Raw genomic sequence first — 17346 nt, forward strand, 5'->3', positions numbered from 1 at the left:
TTTTTTTGTGGTACCCAGGCCTCTCACTGTTGTGGCCTCTCCCGTTGCGGAGCCTGATGCGCAGGCTCAGCGGCCATGGCTCACGGGCCCAGCCTCTCCCGCAGCATGTGGGACCTTCCCAGACCGGGGCACGAACCCGTGTCCCCTGCATCGGCAGGCGGACTCTCAAACACTGCGCCACCAGGGAAGCCCGGAACTCATTCTTAAAAGGACACATTTCTCTAACTTCTTGGACAAGGAAACCGGACTTCTTAAAAGTACCGTGAAAAGAATTCTCCCGTGGGGTAGGAATGAGTGAGGGCACAGGGGCGACTGAGGGAGCAGAGCGCCCCAGCCCACCCTGCCTGGCTGTAAGCAGCTGTGCTTTTTTGGTTTCCATGGCCAGTTTTGTTTTTTCAGCTTCTCATTAGTAAGAGAGCATATGGGTTAAGAAGAAAATGGGCTCTGGAGCCTGAAAGAACTAGTTTCAGTCTGATATTTACTAAATATGTGATCTTGGGCAAGTGGTTTTCAGCCTCTCAGTTAAAATCTCTCAGTCTTAGTTTCCTTCCCTGTAAAACGTGGATAATAAGCTTTTGGAAAGTTTTGTAAGGATTAATGAAGCAATCCACAACAAGGGTTTAGTGTGGTTCCCACCGTACAGTAAGAGCTCAGCAAACGGTACTGACTAATTCTACTCTGATCCCTAAGAATATAGTAGTGGTGGTCATAACAGAAGAAGTCATGGTTGTAACTTAGTTAAACTGCAAAGCTAGCTCTTCCTGCCATTAGTGTGTCCCCCTGTTGCAGGGCCCCAAAGTCAGCAAAGGATTTGCTACAATTTTGTTGAAAAAAGAGACCATCCAATTTCGAATGCTTGTTATCCCTTACCAATATTATTCTGAAGAATTCTAGTACAGGGGAAACAAATGAGGAATTAGTCTTTCCCTGAATATAAAACAAAACAAAAACATGCCAAGTGAAAGAAACCAGCCACAAAAGATCATATATTATATGAGTCTGTTTATAAGAAATTTCCAGAACAGGCAAATCCATAGAGACACAAAGTAGAGTGCTGGTTGCCTGGGGCTCCGGGTAAGAATGACGAGTGACTGCGAAAGGGGACAGTGATCTTTCTGGGGTGATGGAAATGTTCCAAAACGGGATAGTGGTGATGGCTGCACACCTCCGTATATTTACTGAAAACCACTGTATTATACTCTTAAAAACAGTGAATTATATTGCTCTGTAAATTATATATCAATAAAGCTGTTTAAAAAACTAGTGTTTTCCTTTCATTCACCAAAGAACACCCAGAATACACTGAGCATCTGTCAAATGCCTAAGAGCACACGTAGGGCTGAAGTTCACCAGCTTCTGAGAAGCTTAGGATCTAGTTAGGACAAGATACAGTTCATGGAACAGGCAAGAAACAAAGCCAAGCTTTGCAGATTAAAAAGCAAATGTAGTAATATGCTACAATATATTTTCTCAATAGTTTTGAGCGTACACTGAAAAGCTTATTGATAAAAAGAGAAAAAAAGAAGCAAGAGTCACCATATTTGAAACCATTGTTAATCTCTCCTACATATTGGTCAATCTTTGCAGTTCTGTGTCTTAGATATATACTCCTTTGGATTCACCTGGGAAAAAGGAACACTGGCCAGTCAGAAAAAAAAAAGTGTCTGCCTCAATTTTTCTAGCTAATTTTGTTTTGAGAATAAGGAGACAGATAGTTAAGGGCAAGTTGCATGGAACATTTTTTTCTCATTAAAAGACAGAGCTGGGACACAAAAACTTTGCACTAGTAGCAGCAAAGCACAAAGAGAGGAAAAGAGTGGGAGAAGGGATGCAACTAAGTGTGGGTGCAGTTTTGCTCAATGGCTGGATGGGGCCCTCAATATGTATCCAAATGAATGAAAGAATGGGCCAGGCCATCTTCTCCACAACATGCTCAGGAAACCTGCCTATTACATTTCAAAAGCTGCAATACATTGCACACATTTCTTATTTCTAGGGGAGATTTACTTCACTAAACTCACTACAGAATTCGTTGTGTCTCTTTGTCAATATATCACCTTTCTACCGAAGTTTATCTTTAGCAGAATGCCCAGCACTGAGAAACAAGCCAGTGGGTCTCACTACACCCATTTTTCCCTGCTGACACAATTGTGACCCCCCTTAAGTCTCAATATTGCTACTGACAAAGTAGATGACTGTTCAACACATAGCAATTCCTTTAGACACAAGATAAGAGAAGCAAATGTACTTTAAAAAGTGGTATACAAGTATAGGGGGAGATTATTGAAGATACTTATCATAAAATACAGTGGCTATATATGCGAAGTGAATGGAACCCATTTTTAACCGAAGCATTGAAAGATAACACCTATCCTTTTTGGCGGAAAAAAAATTTCCTTTTAACATGACAGTTTTTAATAAAGGAGATGTTTCCTTGTCTTGCCTTTAAAAGCTCAGCTCAAGGTTTCCACGATGATTTTCAACTGTCCCCTGCCCTTCAGTGTTGACCTCAGCCTCTGCAGATTTGGCGCCCACTCCATCAAAATGATTTTCCACAGTTACAAGCCATTGTACCACATCATCACATTTTTTTGTATAGAGCAGCAATTGCTACTTGAATGGAATAATGGTTATTTATGCCTTGCCAAATACTTTTCGAAGCTTGAGTCTGATCCGTTTCCTACTCAACTGCCTAGAGCTCTGTTGCACTTAGAAGTCCTGATGATCAAACCTGGGGTCTGCAGACGCCTAAAGGCAGAACAAAGTCCACAAACTTGGATGGGGGAAAAACTGTTATTTTATTTCACGAACCTCTAACTGGAATGTAGCATTCCCTTTGATTATGAATGTAGGCAAGAAGTTACAGGAGTACTGAGTTATCTGTGACTGTCACTAAAAGAAACTGCAGATATTTTTATATCAAATAACAGTTGAAATATTGTCGGTGCTCACCACTACTTCAAAATTATAGTAGGTATTCAAACTGCTGTCAGGCCTTATTTAAGAAGCACATAGTCCTATATCGCAATGTAAAATATTTTTATCACTTTTATGGTAAGTGATTTCCTCTGTGATCCTATATATTTAACTTTATGCATTTTAAAACATTTTGAGAAAAAGTCTAAAAACTCGACTTCACTGCTGTCTACTTTCCACAGATGGCACAAAACAAGGTTAAGAACACCTGACTGCTGAGTGTCCTGGCGAAACTTTTGCTAAACTCATTGAGTGAATCACAATCCTTCTCCATTACGTTCCAGCTGACAAAGTACTGTTTGAAACATCCTTAAAATCACAATCCTTCTCCATTACGTTCCAGCTGACAAAGTACTGTTTGAAACATCCTTAAAGCGCTTCAAGTCAAGAAGCTTTCGCATGTCTGAATGATAAAAAGAAGACACAGGAGAGGTGCTGCAACCAACTGGGAAGACCCACCTCGGCTTTTCCAAAGGACAAGTTCGGATATAACAGGAGGGCTTCACCTTAAATCCCGACAGTCATTGGCTCCCACCACACGTGCCCTCCTGGCTCTCCTCACTGCATGTGTGCATGAATGTATATTCTTTTTTTCATATTTTGATTCCATTCTAGTACCAGAGTTCACAGGGTTCATTCTAGCCCGATTTTCTTATGGTAACTTCTGACAGTGAGAAACCTGGTTATGGCTCAAGATCTAGGACGAATTTGCTTATTCAAACCTAGTCCACGAATAAAATCGTTTCAGAACTGCTACACACCACTGTGAGATCAGATCAGTCAGAGTGCTTGCGTCCAGTTCTGTCTTTTTTAGCCTCATGGTTGCCAGTCAAAACGTTGTTTCTGAAAGTTCTTTCTTCCCCACCCCTGTATCTCAGTGTGGTTGTGTGATTCACTTGTAATGACTCTGGGACCAATTCCAACATTCGAGAGGCTTCCCCACACCAACAAGCGGTTTTCCAGCGCCAGCTGAGAGTCCTACTATTCAACTCAATTCTGACACTATCTACCTGTGAAAGCAGCTCTTTTGCCCCATCCCTGTCCCCCTCTAACCTTCAAAACCCTAAATACAGGAATGAGAGCACTCGGCAATTTAACCTAACCCCTGGCTTGTGCTCTCCTGGATGCACGCCATGCCTGGCCTAACCTGTTGATTCTTTTCCCAGAGAGAATAACTAGCTCTCTACCCCCCAACATCCTCCACAGCAATCCTGCAGGCGGGCAGATCACTGGGCAAGATAACATGTGAAGAGAACCAGACAGCCTACACACAATGGAGGATGAGGCAGAATCCAACCTCCTGCCTCAGTGATTCACTGAGATTCTTCCCCCACTTTTCCCTTTGCTCAAGATTCTGCTCATGGCTGAGCAGAATCTTCAGAGCAGGTCTCGGGAGGGACATGAGCCCACCTTTTCCCCAGATTTCCAGCTTTTCTGATTAAAGCATCTTTCCTTTCTTCTGACACTTGCCTCTCAATTACCGGCTTTTAAGTGGCGAGCAGCCGAACCCCGGTTCAGTAACAGATTTTGGCAGCCAACGTGGGGCTGCGCTCTTGGGGTGTCTAGTTGCTTCTGGCGATCCTGAGTTGGAGCTGCCAGCTAGCTGCAGTGACTTGCGGGGTTGACCTCGGTGAACCTGCTGCTCATGGCTAGCAAGCCCTGACAGGGGATTCTCAAGTAAGTTCCAGCAGCTGCTGGAAGGAACTGTTCATTCCACGGATTCTCCCTGCCTCTCCCCCTGCGTGACCAGCTGCCAATTTTCACTTTTGGTCAGTGGAAATGGAAATGTGCACTTGGATGAGCTTATGAGCTCCAGGACCAGTAAGTAAGGACTGGACTTGGTTTTCTCTGCCTGTTAAGAGAAAAACGTTTCCTTGGATAGCTGCTTTTGATAACAGATTGTGTGAGTTTCTTTGCCTTTAAGTGATCTGTATTTGCTTTTGAAATCTTTTGTCACTTTGGTTATCTAGAGTTTTGAAACTTTTTGATATCTTTCACAAACTTCTCAAATATCTATTTAAAGTTCCTGTGCCTTCCAGCTAACTTCAGGATGTTTCAGAGGGGCCTTGAGGCATTTCAGAGAGAACTATTTAATAGTATCATTTGGTATGTTAAATTACATGGAGAGCATTATCACATGAGTGATGAAACTATTTAGAATATACTGTATGGATAAATGCTATTAATACAGACATTCTAAAAATTATATAAAATTTTTGAAATTTGGATACGACCTGGTATAATATTATAATTCTAGTTGTTATCTTAAAATGTCATATGTCACAGCAACTTGGTTAAGCTTCTTTGTCAAAAACATTGTAATCAGATCTTTAACCTTGCCTTTTTAAGTCCCTTATCATTCAATGACACTTAAACTGATGCTCTGCAAAACTGCTTCATCTTCAAGAAGATTCATAGAAAGGACTTTTTGACAAGTACAGGTTTTTGATAACTTTTAAATCATACTGCTGAACTGGGTAAGATATTCAAAAAGTCTAATGGAAACTCTGATTTCATAAAACTGTTAACAAAAAAGAATTAGTTACATAAACTTGAGTAAACTGAATATGGTTATAATTTTTTGGTTGTCTGAAATACTACGGGCTTTTAATCTGTATTTTTCCAAATATAAGGAAACCTTTCCCTTAAGCTCATTATGACTTACAGCAATTTGGTAAATTATCCATTTGTAAGCAGAATTGAAACATTTACTTTTTCTCTCTGTCTGATCCCTCCAGAGACTGGAAACTCTTAGGTTCCCAGCAGCTTTATCGGGGAAATTAGGAAGGCCACCTCCTTACAGGTGCAAAAATCTCGAGGTATTTTGGGAACCTCAGAAAGCGAGGAATTCACCGCAATCTGTAAGGCAAACTCTATGCCCGAGTTCGGTGACACCTGGAGACCAGTGTCAGATCAGACAGATTAAAGGCTCAGCCCCACAACGGCCCACACACCAACTGCAAGCCCAGGTGATCACCTGGGCTTCAGACCCACTAGCTATACATGGGGAGTCCCCAGTCCCCCTCCTTGGGTTCATCTGATTTGCTAAAGCAGCTCTAGAGAACTTAGAAGAGCATTTTACTTATGGGATTACCTGTTTATTATAAAAGGATACTACTCAGGAACAGCCACATTGTAAGCAGATAGAGTAGGGGATCCCCAGAGAGAGAGAACCAGGCATAGCTTTCTGGACACGAGAAGCCACTTTTGGCCTAAGCCATTTTGTGATCTAAGCTTGGCCACAATGCTTGCACTACAACATGTCTCTCAGTAACTAATGATCTTAAGGAAAGTGAGTGAATGCAGGAAAAAAGGAAAAGAAGTCAAGAATCCATAGATCAGTGATAAAATAGTCCCAAGGTCCTCTTCAAGGGATATACATAACAAACTGACACATACCTTTGAGTTCTGCAGGAACTAAGGGCTCCATCCAAGACGTTGACCTTTTCTGACCCTTCAGTCAACTAAAGCTTGGACTCTATCAACCTTTGCCCCAATTCTATGCTAATTCTCCTCTGCTCGAGCCCCCTCATGAATATGCAGGTACCCTTAGTGTAAAACTTCCCCAATTTTGCTGTTGGGGAAGATCTCCTTACTTAGCAGCAAATAATAAATCCTTCCTTCTCCTGATCTTTGGCTTGGCTGTGAGAAATGGAAAACAAAGGCTGTCAGTCATCAGCGCTTGCAGCCCTCCAAAGTGAGCTGGTGAGCCCTGAGAGAAGTCAGGAAAAAAGACTACCTGCCACCTAGCAGCCGTCAGACGGCAGCCACTCCCTACGGTGAGCCCTGAGGAAACTCAGGAAGTGAAAATACAGGATGGTGGTCCCAGCGAGGTGAGGTGCACGTCAGAGCAATGATTTCAGTGAGCCCAGACTCTTGCATCTTCCCATACAGTCTACAGTTGTGTCTTCTGGCTCGACACCCATCAAGAGGTGAACAGTTTTTCGGGTAACAGGATAAAGACATGTATAGGGCAAGATATGGGGACAGGTATCAGAGCTTCCATGCCCTCTTTCCAAGAGAACCACACTCACAGCACCTCAATGTACTCACCAGCCGGGAGACTCAGAACCCTGTCCTTCTGGATTTCTATGGGGGTTTCATGTGACCCCTGATTCAACCTCTAGCCCCTCTTCCCTCCCAGTAGGTTGAGTGGGACTGAAAGTTCCAACTCTCCAAACCTGTGGTTCATTCCCCTGGCAACCAGCCCCCATTCTTGGGTATTTCCCAAGTCACCTCATTAACATAAACTCGGGAGTGGTTGAAAGGAGCTTGTTTTGAATAACAAGACACCCATTTAACCTTTATGGCTCAGAAGTGATTTCAGGAACTGAGGACAAGAGACCAAATATTATAACAAAAGATGCTCCCGTTGCTCTTGTTACCTAAGAAATCCCAAAGTTTTGGGGAGCTGTGAGCCAGGCCCATGGAGAAAGACCAAAACATATTGTTACAGAGAAAAACCACAGGTCCAAAATGGCATCACTTGTGCTAAAGTGCATGATATCAAAACATATTGTTACAGAGAAAAACCACAGGTCCAAAATGGCATCACTTGTGCTAAAGTGCATGATATCAAACCTAGATTTAATACATGACCTAACTGCAGTTTTGACCTTCCCCGGAAGTATAATCTTAACGAACCACTTTGGAATTTTCTGGTCAGTACCAATGAGACTGTCTGTCACCTGGGCCCTCTCCATCCCCCTCACCAAGAGGAAGCAGCAGCAATGTACCTGATAAAATAAAAAAACCACCTGGGTGCACGCCTTCTCCCAGATGTCCTGACCCCATATAGCCCTTTCTTTTCTTTTGCCCAGCCCTGTTTATATAAAATCCTTCCATTTTGAACAGCTCCTAAGAATGATCTTCTATTTACTAGATGGGATGCCACCCAATTCATAACCATTGAATAAAGCCAGTTAGATCTTCAAATTTACTTGGTTAAATTTTGTTTTTTAACATTATTATAAATCACAACATCAGAACCTGTAATACAGTGAGATTCATTTACCACAGCCTGAATTCCATCTTCCCTCTACACGCTGGTTCGATTTTATTTTTATATATAAAATAACATTCACCTTTGTGATGTATGGTTTCATGGGTTTTGACAAATTCAGAGGTGCATCCAAACACAATTCCTCACAGAATAGTTCCATCACTCCCCCAATTCCCTCATGGTGCCCCCTTTGTAATCAACTCCTTCCCCTATTTCACTGGAAGTACAATCAAGTCTCTTAACCAAGAATGTGTCCAATGATTACCTTTTCCGAGCCTGCATCCAGAAGACAGACACAGACACACACACACACTCACAGCTTTATAGTCACCAACCTCAACCTGATCTCTCATTCTCTGAAATGATTATCTCAGAGCACTCAAAGCTTCACCCCTCACTGGCAGCTTATAACCTCTTCTACTAGAGAAAATAAATGCCAACAAATGGGAACCGCCTCAACTTTTCACCACCAACCCCATACATTGCCCTGCACTGGCACCTATTATTTTCTCTTCCCTCCTAAGGCCAGTCCCTCTACCTCTTCTCTGGATCCCACCCCTCCAACCTCTGCAAGATGCTCAGCCATACTTTTGGCTTCCATGTTTGTTCCATTTCTCCCTGCTCTAATTCTGACCATCCTTGAGTCTGGTATCTGCCTCCGGTGACCGGCCCCTCCTCCTTCCTTCCTTCACAGCCACACATTGCTGAAGAGCTGCTCTACCAGCTGTGTCTACTTCACTCCTCAGCCCACCCCAACATGGCTCTGCCTCCCCGCCAATCACCAGCATCTCCTCCCCTCAAGATCAAACATCTCCATGCTTTTGGGAGTTCAATTTATTCACTGCAGCTGACTCAGTTCAGCTGAGCGCCCCCTCCTTTCAGATGCTCCATCTCTCCGACTCCCAGGACACTCAGCTCTCCTCATTCTCTTCCCATTCGTTCCTGCCCCACGTTCCTCAGCCTCCTCTCGCTTCTCCCCTGCCCCCCATCTGACCCTGAAGTGTTGGGGTAGTTTGACAAAGACTCTCCTTACCCAAAGGGGTCGAGCTCCTCTTTCTGACTAGGTCCCAACCTTGGGCTGAGTTCAAACGCCGCTCTATCCAATTTTAGTAAGAATCCTGCTGGGACAGATTAATGAAAATCCCCTACCCTTGGCATCTCATCACTTTGGTCCGCCTTTGGCAAGATCCTGTAGAGTGTGGGTCTAGCAAGAATCCCCCTTATTCCTGCTGTTTTCTCTTTGAATTTTCTACCCACTGACCCCCACCCTGCTCCTTGGCTATAAATATCCACTTGTCCTTGTATTTGGAGTTGAGCTTGATCGCACATCCCTGCTGCAAAACCCCAGTGCAGTAGGCCCTTCCTGGATAAAGTCTTCTTTACCATCCTTTAAAAGGGTTGAACTAGTTGTTGTTTTTTTTTAACAAGCTGTTGTGGTGGGTGGAAGGGAATGAACAGATCCGTATACTTTACGGGTTAGTGTAAAAACTGATGTACTTACTGCCCTAAGTGATAGTAAAGATAAAGACATACATGCCCGAAGGCCCAGCAATTCCATTTGAATTCATATTCACAATTACAAACATGCAAAGAATGAAATGACATCTGAAATGGTGAAAAACTAAGAATCTAATTATCAACAAAGGAATGCAGAAGTCGCGGTATACTGATTTAACAGCATACTTTACAGCAGTTAAAGTGAACTAGGGAGCTACATGTATCAACATGGATAAGTCCTGAAAATATATTAAGCACAAAAAGTAATTTGCAAAAGGATTTGTTCAGGAAGATGGCGTTTATGCACTTTAAAAACACACCAAATGTTGGTATATATTCTCATTGATACAAACAGATGTAGTCTAAAAACAAACAGGAGGCATACACATCAGCCTCAGGAGTGTCGTTATGTTGTGATTTCTCTTGTGCTAGGGTTCCCACGCACCTCGTGTGAAACTCACGGGAGTTGAGGTATGTTCAGTTAAGTCAAGATGGAGTCATGGCAGAAAACGTGGAGTCCCAGCGTCTCAGTGTGATAAGTTAAGAGTGTTAAGGAATTTGTCTGGTAAATCCTGAGGAGAGACGTCACTGAAACAGAAGGAGCAACTGCTGGAGACAAGACCCCTTGGGCACCGTGACCACTACACCTACTGGTCGACTCCTTCAAAAGAAGAGATGACTTGAAGGCTCTTGGTTGGAGGACCCGACTCCACGCTGCTGGGCTGTTGCAGATGGACGCTGCCAGAAGGCCCTGCTGAAGCAGAAGGCGACTGCGCCTCCACGCTTGTCTCCACACCCGTTGCTGGACCAGGACTGCCACTCATGCTGAGACACCTCCTTTCCAGACTTCTCCTGGGAGGGCCTGTTATCCCCCTGTCTAGCTTCCCTACTTTGACTAACCCGTGCCGTGTGCTAATTGTGTGCAATAAACTGAGTGAGATCAGCTACCTATTGTCTGATCTCCAGTCCTGTGATCCAAAACTGGCCTCACTGCTGGGCCCCAGTTACAAGTTACTTCTGTGGGGAGGGTGGAAGTGCAGGGTTTATGTCAGAATTGTTTTATTTCTTAAAAAAAAAAAAAAGACAGCAAAAGCAGGTTGTGTGGAAATGGGTGCCAGCTATATTATTTCCCACACTTACCTGTGTTATTAGAAATATTTAATAATAAAAATTTTGATGTTAAGATGTTTTAAAATGAATAAATACCTGAACCACATATTCTTTGGGCTTTCAAAGCAGGCTTGTTTTTAAAAATGCTAGATGTAGGTCTTAAATAATATGTTCAGCATCACACTACAGAACACTTTTATGGACTTCTTAAGAACCTAACTGCAAAATATAGTTATACATAATTAAACTAAAGAAACTAGTTTATCCTGGGAACTTTTACCAATGACTCTATTGATGTCTTTGAAACAAGTCCCCCGAGATTTAAATCAGTTTTACACGTGATAAAACTGCACAGAAGTGTATACATTTATGTGTAAAACTGGTTTGCATCAATGTCAATTTCCTGGTTGTGACACTGTACTATAGTTTTGTACAATGTTACCTTCGGGGCAAACTGGATGAAGGGTGTACAGGATCTCTTTGTATTAGTTCTTATAACTTCATGAGATTCTACAATCATCTACTGAAAATAAATAGTTTTAAAGAACTGTATCACTCCTCCCCCACACCCAAAGGAGTAAATTAAATTCCTTTAAAATTAGAGAAACAAAATGTTGTAGCTTTAAAATTATAGGAATTGGTATGGCTTACGAGAATTGTATCAATGATTTAGAAGAATTAATGAATACTTAAACATTTTATTTCTTATGTCAAACACTGTGTACTGGTTGTTTAAAGGACATATACTTAGGAGGTATTCCTAAAAGGAAGTAGTAGTAGAAAGAAGGTCCTTCATGCCAAGTTTTTATATAATAAACACGAGATTAAACACCAATGTGCTTAACTATGCTCATTGCTTGTTACCGCTTTAGGGTAATTAATGTAAGCAAAAAGCAACAGTGACTTCCTGATGTTTTTATGCTCCGTGGATGTAAAAGGGTTATTAACATTGCATATAAACAGTTCTGCGATAGGCCAATATTTAATACAGAATTTAGATTTGACACCTATGACTCGGTGTGTAATCAGCAGATGTCAGAACTATACTGGACACACTTTCTCCTACTGCCTTAGGTGCTGAGGTAGGCAGAGTCATGCCGAGGCAAATTTCCCTTATAGCAAAGAATGAGGAGGAGGAGGCGTGATGAGGATTTGCTTATAAAGGGGAGCAGAATATGCCACCCCTAAAAATGCCACCTTGGCACAATGATCATTTTTTTAAAATTAATTATTTATTTATTTTTGGCTGCGTTGGGTCTTCGTTGCTCTGAGCGGGCTTTCTCTCTAGTTGCAGCGAGCGGAGGGCTACCCTTCATTGCGGTGTGAGGGCTTCTCATTGTGATGGTTTCTCTTGTTGCAGAGCACGGACTCTAAGCATGCAGGCTCAGGAGTTGTGGCGCACGGGCTTAGTTGCTCCGTGGCACGTGGGATCGTCCTGAACCAGGGCTCGAACCAGAGTACCCCGCATTGGCTGGCGGATTCTTAACCACTGCGCCACCAGGAAAGTCCCCACACTGACCATTTTGAATTAAAGATACTTAAGAAATAGCAGTGCAAGAAGGATACTGACCTCCTCTGTCCCCGCTGAAAACAGGAAATAATCTCCCCTGTGAAAGGTACTCTCCCTGTACCAGGAGGGTAGAAGGCATCCTCATCACCAGAGACAGGGAATTGAGGGCAGAGAAGGCTACATAAACAAAGCTTGTTACTTCTTCACTAATTAGCTACCCCAAGCCCAAACCTCTTTTTCTTGTCAATTCTTCACAAATGTACTGTTTCTTTGTCTAAAGAGCATAAAAGCCACAGGTTTTGGTCACTTCTTTGAGTCCCATATTTTTTATGGGCTCCCTTCCCTTAAGTACAAAATTTGTTTTTCTCCTGTTAATCTGTCATGCCAATTTAATTATCAGACCAGCTAAAGAACCTAGAAGGGAAAAGGGGAACAGTTTTCCTCCCCTATACTTATTAATGCTGTTTTATCCTCCAGGGTTTATATGTTCTTTTGTTCAGTAAATTACACAATGCTTATTTCTCTATGCCTTAAGAGTTCAAGGACTCCCAGTCTTCTACTAAGCAAAACTTTACTGAATTCTGACTAAACCTGGGATGTCCATTTTCAGATCTGACTTAAGTACCGCATACCTGACTTTAGATTTTAAAAGTTGATCCTGGGACTTCCCTGGTGGCGCAGTGGTTAAGAATCCGCCTGCCAATGCAGGGGACACGGGTTCAAGCCCTGGTCCAGGAAGATCCCATATGACGCAGAGCAATTAAGCCCGTGCACCACAACTACTGAGCCTGCGCTCCGCGAGCCACAACTACTGAAGCCCGCGTGCCTAGAGCCCGTGCTCCGCAACAAGACAAGCCACCTCAATAAGATCGTGCACCACAACCAAGAGTAGCCCACGCTCGCTGCAACAAAGACCCAACGCAGCCCTCCACCCCCACCAAAAAAGGTGGATCGTTTTTGTTTCCATATGCCCAAGCCAAAACGTTGGCACCAGAATCTCTCTAATCCCTGCTTGCTTTCTCCCAAAACGGTAGCTTCTGTTCTCAGCTGTTCTCGAAAACAACTAAACAGGTAACCTTTCCCTTCCATTAGTCTCAGGCTCCTCATTCCAGCCACTAGTAGTTCCTAATAATATCACCACCTTCTAGAAGAATAGTAGACTGCCTCAGGAGTGGGCTAAATAAACCAAGACAGGTTACAGTGCCAGGAACCAGCATAAAGGAGGCCTGTTTGCCTTCCGTGTGACCTTAGCCAAGCCAGCAAGTTCTCTTTCCCAAACTACCAGTGTACAAAAACGAAACCAGAGACTAACTGCCCTTTATTTCCAGAGGAATCTTAAAAGATGGGATTAGTAATGAACTTTTTTTTAAAATTGTGCAGTTAACTTGGGTCCAATACCTTACCAGGTACTGGGAATTTCTTTGACCCACCCTCCTTGTTAGGGAAACCAGGCTGGTAGCAGAAAGAACAGTTAAGATGGAAGTAAGGACACCTGAGTTCCAGACCAGGTGTGGCATATTCCATTGCCCCCAGGTGAATATCAAACTGAGTCAAGGGAGCACCAGAGCCTCAAGCAGTTCTTCACGGCTCCATGGACCAAGTTCACACGCTGCCTCAATTCTCAATCCGGATCTCCATAAATTGACCCTGGGTTAGGGGGCTGTATTTTGAACTTCTCAAAAAACACCTGCCTCTGCTTTCCTTGGGTTGTTTCCTTTACATGGCACAGACTCTGCTTGTACTTTTGCTCTTAAGAAAGGACCGGAATATCCCTCTCCTTCTTTTGCTCCAATTCTGAATAAAGCATGTTTGTCACAAAGCCTCCTCTGATATCCTACATTTATTCTCCTTTTGCTTTGCCTTTCTTCAACATTTACCCAGAATGGTCTGTAATGTACTCCAAAGGCTGACTTGTACCCTCCTGTGCTTTCATTCCCTCAGATGCCACATCACTCATCTGTGGCTTTGCCTGTCTCCTACTTCTCTAGCTCTTCTTTTTCTGCTGGTCTCCAGATCCTCCTCCTGCCCAGCTTCCAAAACTCTCCAGGGGTACATTTCACTGACACTTTTTAAAGTCTAAAAGAGGATGAATTAATTTTCCTTCTGTTCCCCCTAAACTACATTTCCTCCAGACACCCCAATCCTTGCCCATGACTAAGCCACTCCATTTACAAAATGTGGAGTCCATCTAATTCCTCCATCTCAAGGAAGTTATCAGCTCTGCTCAAGTCTTTATTCACGTATCTTCCTCGCTAACCGTCAGTAGTATCGCCCTAGCTGCGGGCCTCATTACACCACAGGTGAACTTTTGAAATGGGTCTAAGTGGTATCTGTGCTTTTGAGTTCCTTCTGCAAACTATTGACCATTTAGCTCGTAAAACTCTTTGGCAAACAGCACCTCAGAATCTCAACCGCTCCTGTTGGAATCTTGAAGATCAATTCGTATAGTCAACAAACTGGGTAGAGCAAATAGGTTGAGAGTTTTTTTACCAGGTAGTAAGAAGAATGGCCCCTTCTTCCCACCCTTCTGGAGCACACAATAGTACAGGTCTACACCAGCAGTACCCGATCAGGGGCAATTTTGCCTTTGGTTGTCACAACTCCCAGGTGCTAAACATCCTACAGTGCACAGGACAGCCTCCCACAATTGAAAATTATTTGGCCTCAGATGTCAACAGTGCCAAAATTGAGAAAACCTGGTCTAGCACTTAGGAAAAAAGGAATCAAGACAAATGGAGCCCAAATAGGGTTAGTATTCGAGGATCCTGAGAGAAAGGAGAGAGAATCTTACGACTGCCAGAGAAGATCTTTATGGTTAGTCTTCCTGGCACCAGAGAGAAAGAAGGATGGTAAACAAATTATAAAGAAACACTGTCATTTCTGTACTGATGAGAAATAACATAAATGACTGTGTCTTAGTAAACAAAAGGTCTGTTACGCGTGACTGTGGGCAACCCTGTTTGGGCTACACGCAGTTATAGGAACAAGTGTGGACCTAACCCCTGAACATGATAGGGTCATTCCAACCCTCTGCAAATGTATCACACATCAGCTATCCTGGCATAATTATTCCTCAAACAGCAGAGTATACTCCTACCTCTACACCTTTGCTTATACAACCCTTGGCCTGAAATCTTCATTCCTCTGCGGCTTCACCTAAACCTAAGACATCCCTTCTTCTCACACTCAGTTCAAGCGCCACCTCCTGTAAGCATAGCTGTCCAAGCTATTTGTTTAGCACTGGCAATATCTCACGCATGGCAATATAAGCTAACGTTTAATGACAGCTGACTCTACGCTGGGCGCTATTTTAAGTGACTCATACCTACATATGAATCTTCACAACGACCCCATGGGTATACGTACTGTTATTCTCCCCACATTACAGATCAAGAAACTAAGACCCAAAGTGGTTAAGTAAGCTGCCCATGATTATACTAGTAGGAAGTGACAGAGCCTGGGTTCACACCTGAGCAATTAGCCTGCAGAACTCATGTTCTAAACCACTGTGTTACAGGCAACGTGCCATCAATCACATTTGCTACCTTATGCAAAAGAGCTCTAAAAGCTAAGCAAGACTGAAAGCCACAATAAAACCCAAAATTCCAAACAATAGGTCTTTGATATCTCTTGAGGAAGGAGAGGCAGGAGTGCATGAAGGTGAAATTTAGAAACAGACCAGCGTTAGAACCCCACCTTTAACACTTTCTAGTTGAGTGACTTTGAGCAAGTCACTTAATCTTTTTCAGCGTGAGCCTCTGCATCTGAAAGGCTAAACTACTTTTTAGAATGGCTGTGAGAATTAAACGAGATGATACAGGTGGGGCAGCGAGCACATGCCTGCCACACAGTATGTGGTCAATAAATGCTGGCTCTAGAACAAGAGGGACTCAAATTGTGAAATACGGGGAACTTTCTTTGCTAAACTATTACACAACAGTTATAAAATAGTATTAAACAGTAATCATAAAAAAGTTATTTTTTTTGCAACAATACACTAATATGATTTTACTAATTTCCTTCATACCCCAAGCCTGTAAAAGAGTCAAACAACAGTAATTATCTCTAAATCAATTATCTCTAATGAAACAAAAAGAACCTTGCCGCTAAGCAGCATATTAAAACAGCAAAGAGCCTTTAACTCATCAAAGAGAAATGCAAATAAATATAAAAAACAAACAACCAGCAGTGGGAAAATTCCCATAATGAATGTATTCAAACGTGTGACAGTTCCGGAAAGCATGCCGTAAGATGAAGGGCTGAATGTTCAGTGTAACACGAACCCGACGCCAAGAGCTGTGCAAGAATCAACAGTTTTTGCAGGTCCGGAGAGCAGAATTAGGTACAACTGGATATTCCCGGGAGGCAGGTTTCAGTTCAAGTTCTAAGAAGTGAGACAGGAAAGGGTTCCCCAGTGCTACGGTGGTGAGCCTAACCATGCAAGATGTAATGTCCCAGCTGTGAGATGCGGGGCAGAGGAAATTGTCTTTCTGGCCGGTAACTCCGACCAAGTCCGAGGTCCCTTCCTAACTTTGGAGCAGGGCGGAGGAAAGGAGGACGGGCGAACACTGCACAGAATGAGACTGTGCTCATATTTCAACAATCTTTTTGGGGAAGGGTTGGGCGGTGAAATGTAATCATCGGGGAAAAACGACATCAGAGAAATGACATCTCTACAAAATGCCTCGAAAGATTCAAGACTCGGTAGCTTTCAGGACCCAATGGCCTGCAAAAGATACCCTGCAGCTGTGTCTCTCCGACTCCATGCAAGGTGATTGCTCCGTCAAAGAAACTTCTAGACCAGCCCCTAGCCCCCTTCTCACCAGCTACCACTCCCAGCCCTCCTTACAGAAACTGTGGCCGGCTCGGCTAGAGGCCTGGAGAGAGGTCGGGGTCGTGGCCGGCCTGCGGTGAGGGGTCTGATTGACAGATCCGGCGGAGGGAGGGAAGCGCGGGCCCGGGACGTGGACCGGGCGCCCCAGTCCCGTCAGGGGAAGACCCCGCTGCCGGGGCCAAGGTCATCCGGGGCCCCCAAAACGCCTGCTGCGAGCACACTCACCAGCGCGCCACCGCGCAGCAGCCGAACTGTGGCTCCCTCCATCTGCGCCCCAGGACAAGCGCCGTCAAGGATCCCGGGAAGCGGCTCAGGCGATCCTCCGGGCCGCGCACACCAATGCCTGGGGCCGGGTGGAGCCAGAGCCCCGCCCACACACGCTCCCTTGTCCCGCCCCCTAGCCCTTACGGAAGGCCG

The 17346-nt window shown here is 43.8% G+C and overlaps 1 protein-coding gene across 5 annotated transcripts in view; it reads right to left on the reverse strand.

Moving 5' to 3' along the window:
- The window catches only part of ACADSB (acyl-CoA dehydrogenase short/branched chain), a 35036-nt gene extending 17710 nt beyond the window's left edge, over nt 1–17326 (reverse strand). Inside the window, exon 1 of one of the 5 annotated variants that reach the window (XM_059051887.2) lies at nt 17155–17326. In XM_059051887.2, the coding sequence (XP_058907870.1) occupies nt 17155–17196 (42 nt within the window). In that variant the 5' untranslated portion in view covers nt 17197–17326. The remainder of the gene's footprint in view (nt 1–17154) is intronic. The other 4 variants (XM_067024424.1, XM_067024425.1, XM_067024422.1 and 1 more) reach the window with 4 other exon arrangements.
- Nucleotides 17327–17346: the final 20 nt, after the last annotated feature.

The sequence above is a fragment of the Kogia breviceps genome, chromosome 2 (genome assembly GCF_026419965.1).
Source record: "Kogia breviceps isolate mKogBre1 chromosome 2, mKogBre1 haplotype 1, whole genome shotgun sequence".
In the NCBI taxonomy this organism is placed as follows: Eukaryota; Metazoa; Chordata; class Mammalia; order Artiodactyla; family Physeteridae; genus Kogia; species Kogia breviceps.